This window comes from Sturnira hondurensis, unplaced genomic scaffold (genome assembly GCF_014824575.4).
Source record: "Sturnira hondurensis isolate 20B ecotype Veracruz unplaced genomic scaffold, ASM1482457v3 Scaffold0015596, whole genome shotgun sequence".
Classification (NCBI taxonomy): Eukaryota; Metazoa; Chordata; class Mammalia; order Chiroptera; family Phyllostomidae; genus Sturnira; species Sturnira hondurensis.
The window spans coordinates 25,013,333-25,024,279 of NW_028088227.1; the positions used below are offsets into that span (position 1 = coordinate 25,013,333).

The 10,947-nt window shown below is 57.8% G+C and overlaps 1 protein-coding gene across 2 annotated transcripts; it reads left to right on the top strand.

The window, feature by feature from the left end:
* Window positions 1-2,283: 2,283 nt before the first annotated feature.
* CFAP410 (cilia and flagella associated protein 410) lies at window positions 2,284-10,341 on the top strand. 2 transcript variants are annotated; one of them, XM_037065258.1, is made up of 8 exons: window positions 2,284-2,465; window positions 3,893-3,911; window positions 5,305-5,351; window positions 6,353-6,582; window positions 7,446-7,620; window positions 7,960-7,965; window positions 8,258-8,342; window positions 8,999-10,341. In XM_037065258.1, exons 1-8 carry the CDS (start codon window positions 2,389-2,391, stop codon window positions 9,128-9,130), a joined length of 771 nt encoding a protein of 256 aa, XP_036921153.1. In that variant the 5' UTR covers window positions 2,284-2,388; the 3' UTR covers window positions 9,131-10,341. The 2 variants fall into 2 exon arrangements, with proteins under 2 accessions (XP_036921153.1, XP_036921152.1); XM_037065257.1 differs by lacking the exon at window positions 7,960-7,965 and having other exon boundaries at window positions 8,252-8,342.
* The last annotated feature ends 606 nt before the right edge of the window (window positions 10,342-10,947 follow it).

Consider the following 10,947-nt stretch of genomic DNA (forward strand, 5'->3'; position numbering starts at 1 on the left):
AGACTTAACACTGTTAGGATGTGGCCTGGAGTGGAGGGTGTGGAGCACCTGGATTTGGCAATTGGAGGGGTCGGATGGGTAGAAGCCCAGATGGATAACTAAGACAGACCCTGGATCAAGCCATGCTTGAAGCTGTACCCTTGTCTTCTCCATTATGTGAGCCAATGTTTCTCTTTTGGTTTCAGCAAATTTGGTTGCACTTCTGTCAAGGTTCATTAAAGGAAGCAAAACCCCTATGAGGATTACAAAATATAAAATATATTATAGTAATTTGACTTTACACAACTCTGGGAGGAGCTAGGGGCTTAGACACCCAAAAAGAGAAGTTGGAGAAGGCGGGGTCACTGAGCAGCACCCCTACCCCAGGCAGGGCCACTGTTGGAAAGAAGAGCACAGGCCATAGGGAAGACCCCACCACCCACCCCATTCGTCTCCCTGCTCTGGCCATCTTCGGGGAGTGATGGCCACTGTCCCTCTTCCACCTTCCAAAGCGCAGGCCAGCGTCCCTTTGGGGCAAGTGCCCCTGGAGCAGCTACACAGGGAGGGAGTTCTGGGGAAGGCAGGGTGAGGCAACTCAAACCACCACCCCTGTGCTTACTGAGCAGAGTCCTGGCTTTACAAATGTCACCCGAATCACAAGGACCTTCAACTAATTCACACCCAACCACCCTCTTGATCTGTCACCTGGAAGTGGCAAGGGTGGCAGGAGCGCCCAAGTGAGCATGTCTGTGTCCTCCTGCTCCCCACTGTGAGGAAGCCTGACTGAAGCCTGGCCCCAACCTCAGTAGAGGAGAGAAGCAAGTGTTTCTTGACAGATGCCTGAGCCACCTGGACTCAGGGGGAGTGGCCTCTGCCCTCCACTGACTCCTCTGTGTTGGGAAATCGCACATCCTGAATTCCGGTCCTTGACCCACTATGGGCAGACCCGCAGGTCCGCACCCCCGTCACCTTCGCAAAACCCTCCAGGCACAGTCCTCTCGCAGGAAGGCCCACCCCCATGGACACTGTCAAGGGATGACGCAGATGCCACTTCTTGTGACTGACAAGGATAGAGTCGTGACTGGTCACTTTGCCTGGGACACACCAGTCCATGTAGGAGGAGAAGGGGCCGTCTCAGCCAGGTGGAGTCAAGCCTGGAACCAACAATCTGAAAGCTCTCGTCCCATCAGCCAATGGTTGAATGGCATTGTCACAATGTACGATGCCCAGCCTCCCCCAGAACCAGCTTCTGCACACACTTGCTTTCTCCCATCTGTGGTCTGTGGCAGCATGCTTATCTGTACCTTGGACAGTCTCTCTGCATGCTACTGTACCACCTCTTGGCCCAGCCTGCTCTGCATAGGCCCCGGTATCTCCTGCTTTGTCCCTGTCACTTGATGTGGGTCCCCAGTTGGGACAGCCAGGGGCCCTCTGCAAGCTCATACAGCCTGGGCCTGTTGGAAGCTTCCCGCCACTCTACGTGCACTGAGCCCAGTGTGGGTATTTCTCTTAGCTCAAGCCTCATTAGTCAGATAGTTCCCTCACTATTTGCCAACTACTAACTTGGCACATACTGAGGCACCCTATTATCCCAAAACTTTCACGAACCCAACCACTCATTGCCAAACTAAGCACAGCACCCTTCCTCATTCTTCAGCCTCTGGGCCATCATATTCCTGGGCCGTTTCTGCCCTGTGATGGACCCACACTGTCCCTGCAGGCCACAACCAAAACCTTGGCTTTTTGTGACTGCAGGCTTCCAACGTGAACCTTCCTCTCCTCCTGATACCTGGGACAGGTGCCCAAAAGGCCACAACTAAAGCCAGTGTCTGTTTGAGAGCTCTGACTGGCAGACCAAAGCCAGGACATGGGCCTAGTAGAAAAGAGGTCTGGTCTTGAGACCCCTAACTCTTCTGAGATCCCAAATGCCTTAATGTAATTTGCATCCCAGGTAACCTTTAAATTCTAAAGGGTTTAAATACTTGTGAGGTCCCTGCTAAGGCTGGCCCCATGTCTTTCGGAGGTCAGGGCTCGCGACTTGAGGGATCGGAGGTCGGGGCTGGAGCTCAGGACTTCGGGCTGGAACTCGAGACTGAAAGAAGGTTACATTTCCTGTCGCCGAAGAATGACGCCAGAGCCTGAGGTTCCCCACCCCGAGCTGCGCAGAACCCCGCGCGTGGCCCGGGGAGCGCTCGGGGGCGGAGCTATCTCGGGGAGCGGTGGCCCAGGTGGCCCCACTGCGCTCGCGCTGCACCATCCCCTCGCTAGGAGACCAATGGGCTCGCAGGGAACGCCCCTAACGACGTGGGCTACGCCCCCTGGAGACGCGCCGCGGCAGAGCCGAAATCCTCCGGGGTAGTTGGCAGGTCCAGGGCAGGGCCGTGACTGGGGTCCCAGCGGCCCATCGCCATGAAGCTGACGCGCAAGATGGTCCTGTCTCGGGCCAAGGCCTCGGAGTTGCACAACGTGAGGAAGCTCAATTGCTGGTGAGGCCCAGAAGCCGGGGGCCTCTGCCCTGCCTACATCCCTGCCCTGGAGCGGGGATCCCCGCCCACCACCCCCTCCCTGGGTTGGGGCCTCTCCGCTCGGCACCTCCACCCTGACTTGGGGCCCCCAACCCTACATCTCTTCTCTGGGGCAGGGCCGAAAAAGGCCTCTATAGAGGATTGTCGGGGTGGAGGAGGGCAGGACCCCTGTCTGGCCCCTGTCCCAGGCTGGCCTTCTGGGTCCCAGCCTGTGGGAGGTGCTGCCAGAAGCTCAGCTGGCCATTGGCAAAAGTCATTCTAGAATTTTCATACTCACACAGCCCACCATTCTTGGGGTGCCTTTTTGGACCCAGGCTCCAAACCTGCTATTCTTGCTTGAAACCATTAGAATCACCTTGAAGACTTGTTTTGGGGGCTTCTAGATAGCTTTAGTGGGACAGATGGTTCCCTCTGTGGACGGGTCTGGTTTCTGACATTGTCACTCATTGGGAGCCAAGTCTGCAAACAAGGTGGGAGATCAAGGGGATTAAACCCGTTTCTAAGGGAAAGAGAAGAGAACCGAGACACTTCAGCAATGACATAATCATTTTTGTAACTGAATCCTATGAGAGAGGAGCTCTCCCCAGGTGACACTGTCTGGGAGGTGACGGCAGGATAGAGCTGCCAGGGGGTCCGTGCAGGCTCCAAGGCGGGGTGGGCCAACAGAGGCAAGGCAGGACCAGAAGCACTTCAAGAACTCCCAAAGGAGGTGCAGGTGTTCAGCGGGGACTCGGAGCGAGGCTTTGCGTGTGACTGTGACCTGGACAGTTCAGGCGGGGTGTAGGGAGCTCAGCCAAGAGCAGACCTTCCGGCCATGGGGTCAGTGCCGTGACTGCAGTGTAGGAGCCCTGCTTGTTCACTAAAAAGCTTTTCTCCTTGCTCTGGCCCATCTGGCACTCGGGCCACAACGTGCCCCGTCACTCCTTTTCAATAATGCATTTCTTCATTCGGCATGGGGTGGTCGTACCTTCTCCAGGCAGGGGAAAGGACATGCTATTTCAGGCTTTTCAAAGTGTTTCATATGTTGCATGTTTAGCCTTTGAACTTGGCTTCCTATAAAGGCTCCTTTGTTTGTTTATGTCGGTGAGGGAAATGATCCTTCTGCCGTGGCCTTGAGAATGAGTCTGTCTGTCCTCCCAATGGAGCAGCCTCTACTGCTCCTCTGTCTCAGCAGCGGCTCTGGGCACCCAGGACATCTGCTTTTGTTGACCATCAACCTGAAACGACTTTTGATACCTTCGTCAGTTACCTGGGCACGCTTTTACTTTATCATTGAAAGTTTACCTTAAAGTTTGTAGGCATTTGTTGTTCATTTTTTGGAGTTGATTTGTAACTTTTTGTATTAACCTTTAACAAAATTAATGCCTCCACGTCTTTTCTTTCCCCAGGGGCAGCCGCCTCACAGATGTAAGTATTGTGCTGATCCCTGATCTCGAAAGTTGCAGCCTTGTCCACAAGGGAAGTGTGGAATTGGTAGAACGGCACCCGTTCAGTCCAGCCCTGGTCTGGTACTTTGACGTACAGCAGTTGTTATAAGGCAGAACCACTAATTTAAAAAAAAAAAATTCTCTAGCACCCAAGTTTATTTTGAAGTTCTTTTACACATTCGCTTTAAACACGTTGCTGAGAGGTTCCTGTGCCCACACAGGTCTCACAGGAGAGGGCAGCCCTGCTCTGACCTGAGAAGGAACCCCGGGGCTGGGCTTACTTCACAGACATGGGCACTATCTGGGGGCCCTGTGGATTCCTGGGCTTCGTGTCATCGAGGAGGAGGCTCCCCACTTTAGCTCCTCCTCTTGGTCACATCTTGCTTCATGCCCCCTCCCAATGGCAGGAAGAGACCGGACCCGGGGGGTGAGGGAACAGTGCACAGAGCTAAGCAAGCTCTAGGTCTGTGAATAAGTTTCTTCTTTCTCTCACTCCCAGAATGAATGCCCACAACTTGTGCACAGTTTGAATGCCAGGGATTCAGTTCTTATCTACTTTTGTAACTTGAACTGTACCTTTCCTTAAAAACAAAGTTGGAATGCTGCTGAGCTACTGGGCTGTCCAGAGAAGCTGAGTCCACCTCAGGTAGTAGCCGAAGGGCTGCGTATTTAGCAGAAAAACAAACAAAAACAGCCCCCTTGGAGCAGGACAAAACTCCATCGCACCGTGAAGCATCCTGACCAGACTGTGACTTTGCTGTGGTCGGGGACCACCTAGCTTCATGCCTGGTGAATGGCAGACACCTAGACACTTAGGGGCTGCAGCACTCAACAACCTGGCAGGTTAGGGAGCTTTGGACCCGCCTGAGCCCCTTGCTGCTCTTGCCCCCTGAGTCAACAGTGTTAACACAGTCTGAGGTCCCATTTTCAACCCTATCAATCCTGCCCAGCTGTGTCGGCAAGAAGGGACTCAAGTCCTTTTCCTGTAAGGCAGGGACAGCAAGTGAAAAGGTTCTCTGTCCAGCATAGGGGCACCAGGGTCCCTTTACCTGATGTCCTTGGAGGGCTTCCCAAATGAGGACTGCTCTGTCAGTGAGGTGGCCAGCAGTGTTGGACGCATGGCGCTGTCTGAGAGCGTTAGAGCGCCCGTCTCTCCTCCCGGCCGAGGGAGACTCGGGGCTGCAGGGTGGGGTGGAACTCGGAGGCCATGTGCACTTGTGTGGTTAGCGGAATGGGAGGGAGGGGCGAGGCCACTTCACTTAGGCCCAGGGGTTGGAGGTGACGGTGGCCCCACACTGTTTCTCTGTTGAGCTGGTAGAGAGACGTGGTGTCGCAGCACCAGTGCCCAGCAGCCACCTTCTTTTCCTCCCTAGATCTCCATATGCCGGGAAATGCCCAGCCTGGAAGTGATCACCCTCAGGTACCTGAAGGCCTGCTGTCCCTCTAAGCCACTGGGGCTTGAAAGAGGAGGGGGACTCGGAGAATCTGAAAACTCCCGGGGATGTCTGGGAGGGCTGCTGGCTCCTCCGCCCCACCCGACTCCACCCTCCTTTCCGGGGTTTCGCCTGGGCCTCCCCGAAGCTTTGCCCCGCCTGCCCTCACTGCAGGTCCACGAGTGCAGCCTCCCACTGATGACGAGCGGCCACCCTCACCGTGGCCACATCTGCTCCCAAAGCCCCCAGCCTTCTCTGACCTATTTCCATCACTGCTGGGAGCTCTGCCACTTTCTTTCTGTCTCATGCTCTGTCACTGATAAGTTACCCCTTTTTGAGTCATGGCATTTTAACAGACAAAGGAAACCTTGAGTGAACCAAATCCTGTTGGGATTTCAGGCAGCTGGGGAGTTTGAAGGGCCTGCCCCAAACGCCCTCCTGCCCGCTCTGGACCCAGGGTGTTAGCCGACCCTGTGCATCCCTTCCACTCCGACGATGCTGGCGTGCCTCTCGCAGGTCCCCTGCGTGCCTCCCGCAGGTCCCCGTGTGTAAAACCCGACAGGGATCTGGACCCTGCAGGGAAGGCAGACTATCGGTTTATGGCAGTTCAGAAGGTTCTGGAACTCTCCCTGGGTGTTGAAGTCACAAGCCCTGGGTCCCATGCAGGCCCCTGGAACTTACATTCCCGATCACAAGGCGGGCCACCCTGTTTGTCCTTCACTAGCTCTCTGCTCGCGCTTCACACCTTCCTCCATGGCCTGGTGGTGCCCGTGCTGACCACGTTGTGCTCACGGCACCCCGAGCCCCAGCCCGAGCCCCTGTGGTCAGTGCCTTCTTATGGAATAAATGAACAACCAGTTTGAAGCTGTGCCCAGTCCGAGTTCCAGCTCCCCCCCACCCGGGGCAAAGTTCAGGCCTCTGTGCCTCGGTTTCCCTCTCTGTAACACAAGACAATGCCGGACAGGTGCTCACCACGCTGTCTTTGCAGCGTCAACAGCGTGTCGACCCTGGAGCCCGTGAGCCAGTGCCAGCAGTTGAGTGAGCTCTACCTGCGGCGGAACCGCATCGCCAGTCTGACCGAGCTCTCCTACCTGAAGGGCCTGCCGCACCTGCGGGTGCTGTGGCTGGCCGAGAACCCGTGCTGCGGCGCCGACCCCCACCTCTACCGCATGACCGTCCTGCGCAATCTGCCAAACCTGCAGAAGCTGGACAACCAGGGTAGGTGTCCACGCTGAGCGCCCCCAGCAGGGCCCTCCCTCCTCTGCCCCTTCTGCAAACCCCTGACCTCTGAGGGCGTCACAGGCCCCGCCTCCTCTGGAGCCTCGGGAAGGAACCCCCTGGGATTCCATGGGGGGTGCAGCCCCACACGAAGAGCACGGGACCTCGTTTGTCCACACACACTGGGCTGTTTTTGTTGTTTTCTCTGTTGAGGCCACTGCACCCAAACATTCATCCATATGCCCTGGAAAGTGGGAGAAGGACCTGGTGGGCAAACGGGTCACTGCTGGTCCCCGGGGACCCAGGGTGGTGGTGCCCCTGTGCTCCCAGCTTTGGGTTACCTGCTGTTGCCTCTACCTGTCGGGGTGTAGAATGTCACCTGCACCTCCTTCAGGAGCCACATGCAAGCCTCTGCCCTGAGCCAAGGGTGCTGCCTCAGAGTCTCGCCCATCCCCGGGGGCCAGGCCCTTTCCTTTCTCTGGTGCTGCCTCTCAGTCCTTGTCTGATGAGCACAGTTCTTTTTCTCCCAGATGGACAATTTTAATATAAATAAACTCCAGGGCAATTAAGTCAAATGGAACAAATGCAGTGTATTCTGTTCGTTTTTAAATTTTAATTTGAGGTTTTTTTTGCTTCGTTTTTTGTCTTAACGAGAATTTGCTTTTGGGAAATGCTGAAATTTAGATTCACAAGCAGTCGTTAGCCGGCTGTTGTATGTCCCGCTCTTGCCAGGGCTGTGGAATGGCTGTCGGGTGGACAGACAGACACCTTTTTTCTAAGGCAGACTGTGCTGAGTGCCCAGCATGTGGGGCCTGCATATGGTGCCCCCCCTGAGTTTTTGCCCCTTCTCCTCCCCCCCAAAGCTGTGACTGAGGAGGAACTGTCCCGAGCAGTGATGGAGGGAGAGGAGGTCACGGCCCCCAGCAGAGAGGGCACAGGGAACGGCAGGCCCGAGCTCTCCTATGCCCTGAGTGCCGTGGACACCACTGCTGAGACCCCAGGGGACCGGCTGAGCTTTGGTGACGAGGAGGAGACAAGGTGCGCGGGGGGCCTCTCCTGGGTCCACCCTTCTGAGGAGAGCAGAGGAGCAAGCTGCCCAGGGTGGTTCTTTCTCCTCTGGCCCTCGATGGCCAAGAGAATGCCCAAGGCACAGCGTGAATGCGAGCTCAGAACCAGCCCTACATGGGGTTCCTGGGGGTGGGCCTCGGGGAGGTGGATTGGGGACCCCGGGGGCCAGCTGGAGGAGGGAATGCTGACTAGAGGAGCCCCCAGAAGAGGAGAGGTGGCCTCTGAGGCTGTTCTCTGTGGCGGCTGGTTTGGAGCAGAAACTGGCCGTGGGTAATGCTGCAGAGGCGGTTGTTGCAGAGGGGCCGCCAGGCTCAGAGCACATAGCAGATGAAACCCTTTGTTTTCCTGGAGTCTCGTACCCGTCATTTTAGTGTAGTGCCCCGACCCTTGACCCTGGGCAGGAGCCCCCAGGGAACCAGAAAGAAACAGTCTTGGTAGCACCCTCCCGCCCAGTGCCTCTGTGCCCCCAGAAGTAACGTCATGCTGTGGGGGCTTCCCTTCGTATGGGGGGATGTCAGGTGTCTCTTCCTTGCTGTGCTCAGAGACTCTGGCAGTCGGCCCCGCTCAGCCCTCGTGCGTTGTCATTCCCCACACCATGCAGGGTTGATGGACAGCTCAGCCTCAGGCCCCCCACCCGGGACTGGTTTCCTTCCTTCCCACAGAAGGAGGCTTCGAGCAGTCTCAAGAACAGGGTAAGTGTGATGGGGCAGCCCTGGGCTGCCTCCACCCAGAGTGTGGCAGCTGTGGCGGGGGTATACCGTGGACACTGCAGACTAACAAGGCCCAGCCCCAGGGGGGAGGCACTGCCTGGGTGTGCGGGGACTGCGGGCCCGAGGCTGCAGGGAGAGCCCGAGTCTGTGGGGCCTGAGGACGGGTCACGGCAGCACGTTAGCTGCAGAGATCTCCGCCCACAGGCCTCCCGCCTACACTTGGCCTGGGGATGCTTCGTCCTGGCTGGGTGGCTTTGTGTCACTCCACAGTGACCAGGAAGCAGGCCCTGTGGCTCTGGAGCCTTCCTCGTCAGGAGAACGGGTTGTTGAGCTAACAAGAAGTGGGCTGCTAGGTGATGTCACCAAAGCCCTGGCACCTCCAGGTGTCCACATGCTGCCCGTGTCATCCTTGTGCATTTGTTCGGTGACCACTTACAATGCAAAGCTCGGGAGGAGTGGGTGGCAGGGGTGGGTGGGCTGAGGCCCCATCTGTAGAAGGTGCCAGCCACCCTCCAGGTGAAGAATCACCAAGAGATTCGGACAAGTGGCCGCAGACCGAAGGCCAGGGCTCCAGTGCGTTGTGGTGGGGCAGACTGACCTCACCAAGGGCAGCGTTCAGCCAGTGACTCTGCTCCCAGGACAATGTGCTGATGGCCATCCTGCTGCTGCTGCGGGACCTGGACACTGAGGGGCTGGAGGCCGTGCACCAGACCGTGGTCAGCCGGCTGCAGGCCCTGCACAGGCAGGAGCTGCGGGAGGACATGGAGTGACCCAGTAGGGACCCTGCACTGAAGTCCCAGAGTCTTCCCGAGCACCTGGACAATGGGGTGGACAGCCACGGCCGGACCCCAGGCTGAGCCCCAGCACACAGGACTGGGTCCTCAGGAAGCCTCAGCCTGCCCAGGAAGGCCAAGCTGCCTCTCCAGATGGCACCCGGAGAGAGCAGGAGGGGACTGGGGGGCTGGCTGGGCAGACCCCGCTCCTGCGCCCTCCTGTGCAGGTGGCCAGACTTGACCCGGGGCCCTTCTCCCTAATAAACATTTTCCAAATTCTGACCTGGAAGCAGGATTCCTAATGACAGACAGGGCATTCTTTGCAAAGCTGAAAGCCATTGCTCATGCATTTTCCCCAGCCAGCCTTGGGCTCAGCCTTGGGGCAGATCCCCGGGCCACAGGAGCCTTCCCGCTTCACGGCCTCCTGCCAGACAGGCTCCCTCCTCAGTCGCACCCACGGACACGCACAGACAGCATAGCTGCACTGCCACTGCCACCTTCCTTCCACTGGGGGGCGTTTCATCTGGCTGGCAGGCTGGACACAAGGCACTCAACTTTGTACGAGGCCCGCAGTGGTGCCGAGGGTTTGTGTGGACCCCGAGTCAGAGGCCTTACAGGGACAGGCCTGCCACGTCTGCCTGGGGGTCCAGGTGCAGCTGCAGGTGAAGCAGCCAGGTGGGGAAGGGTGGCCTTCTGGAAACTGCTTCTGGAATGTTTTCTTCCTGTGGGAAGAGTCACACATGATCCAGAGCGGGTGCTGCAGCCCTGGGGGCCTCCGCCTGCCTGGGGAGCGGCACGTGCACCCCACCAAGCCATTAGAGACAAGTCCCTCTTACCACTATGGAAATGACCGGGGCTGGGGAGGGGGACAGGATGTCATTCCCACTGCCCCCTTCAAGTGCAAGGCAAGACACCAGTGATGGTGTGCCAGCGCCTGGCAGACCGCAGCCCTCCTAAATGAAGCTGCACTGTGGGGCCAGCTCTTTTCAAAAGGCCGCTGAAGGCCTCCCTACGCTGGCCTGGGGGAGCCCCGGGCAGAGGTGGGGGCTTTGTCTGTGGGGCTCTTGTGGTTTGTCAGGACAAGGGGGCGAGCTCTGAGCATGGGAGGCCAGGGGCCACGGCCTGGGGCCGTCCAGGAGAATAGCTGTACATGGGTCTTCCCCTCTATATGGGGTCTTACTCTCCATAAAGCTGTGCCTTGGTCAGAACAAGTCAGGGTGGTTACACTGAATTACAGATGCCCTCCCTTTCCCTGCTCACCAGGTGGGGCTCACACCAGCTTCCTCCCACCTGCCCCACGACATGTTACACCTCGGGGACCCATGAATTGGACTGGCCAGGTGAGCTGCCTGCCTGCCTCAGCCCTTCAGCTCTTCACCGCCCCCCATCCGGCCCCCCACCAGATCAGAGGCTCTACCAGCTCACTGGGCTCCACTCCCTTCCACCTGCTCACTTGGTGGCCTTTGAAGCCCTCACGCAGGACCAAGGACAGCGTGTCCAGCCATGGCCTCTGGTTGTGACAGGGACACTTGGTAGTCCCCGCTCTGCCCTTCCCAAGCAGCCCTGAAATCAAGGACCTTGAACACTGCAGATCTTGGCATTGTGCCCTGTGTGTGTGTCCTGCTGGCCCCAGTTTGCACAGGACAGGACAGGCCCAGGAGGGCAGGTTGCTGAGCCTGCCCGGGACAAGCCCGCACTCACAGCAGGCAGAGCAGCCCCGAGGGCCCAGCTCCAGCACCTAAGAGCTCTCAGGCTTTCAGGCCAACGTGGAGAGACTGGTGTAGACCCCCAGCACCGAGCTTGTCTAACTATGC

Bases quoted from the DNA above. Each gene is read 5' to 3' on its own strand.
- CFAP410 (XM_037065258.1), top strand. From the start codon at position 2,389: ATGAAGCTGACGCGCAAGATGGTCCTGTCTCGGGCCAAGGCCTCGGAG. The intron at 6,583-7,445 runs GTAGGTGTCCAC...TCCCCCCCAAAG, and splicing joins GCAGAAGCTGGACAACCAGG to CTGTGACTGAGGAGGAACTG. The intron at 8,343-8,998 runs GTAAGTGTGATG...CTCTGCTCCCAG, and splicing joins CGAGCAGTCTCAAGAACAGG to GACAATGTGCTGATGGCCAT.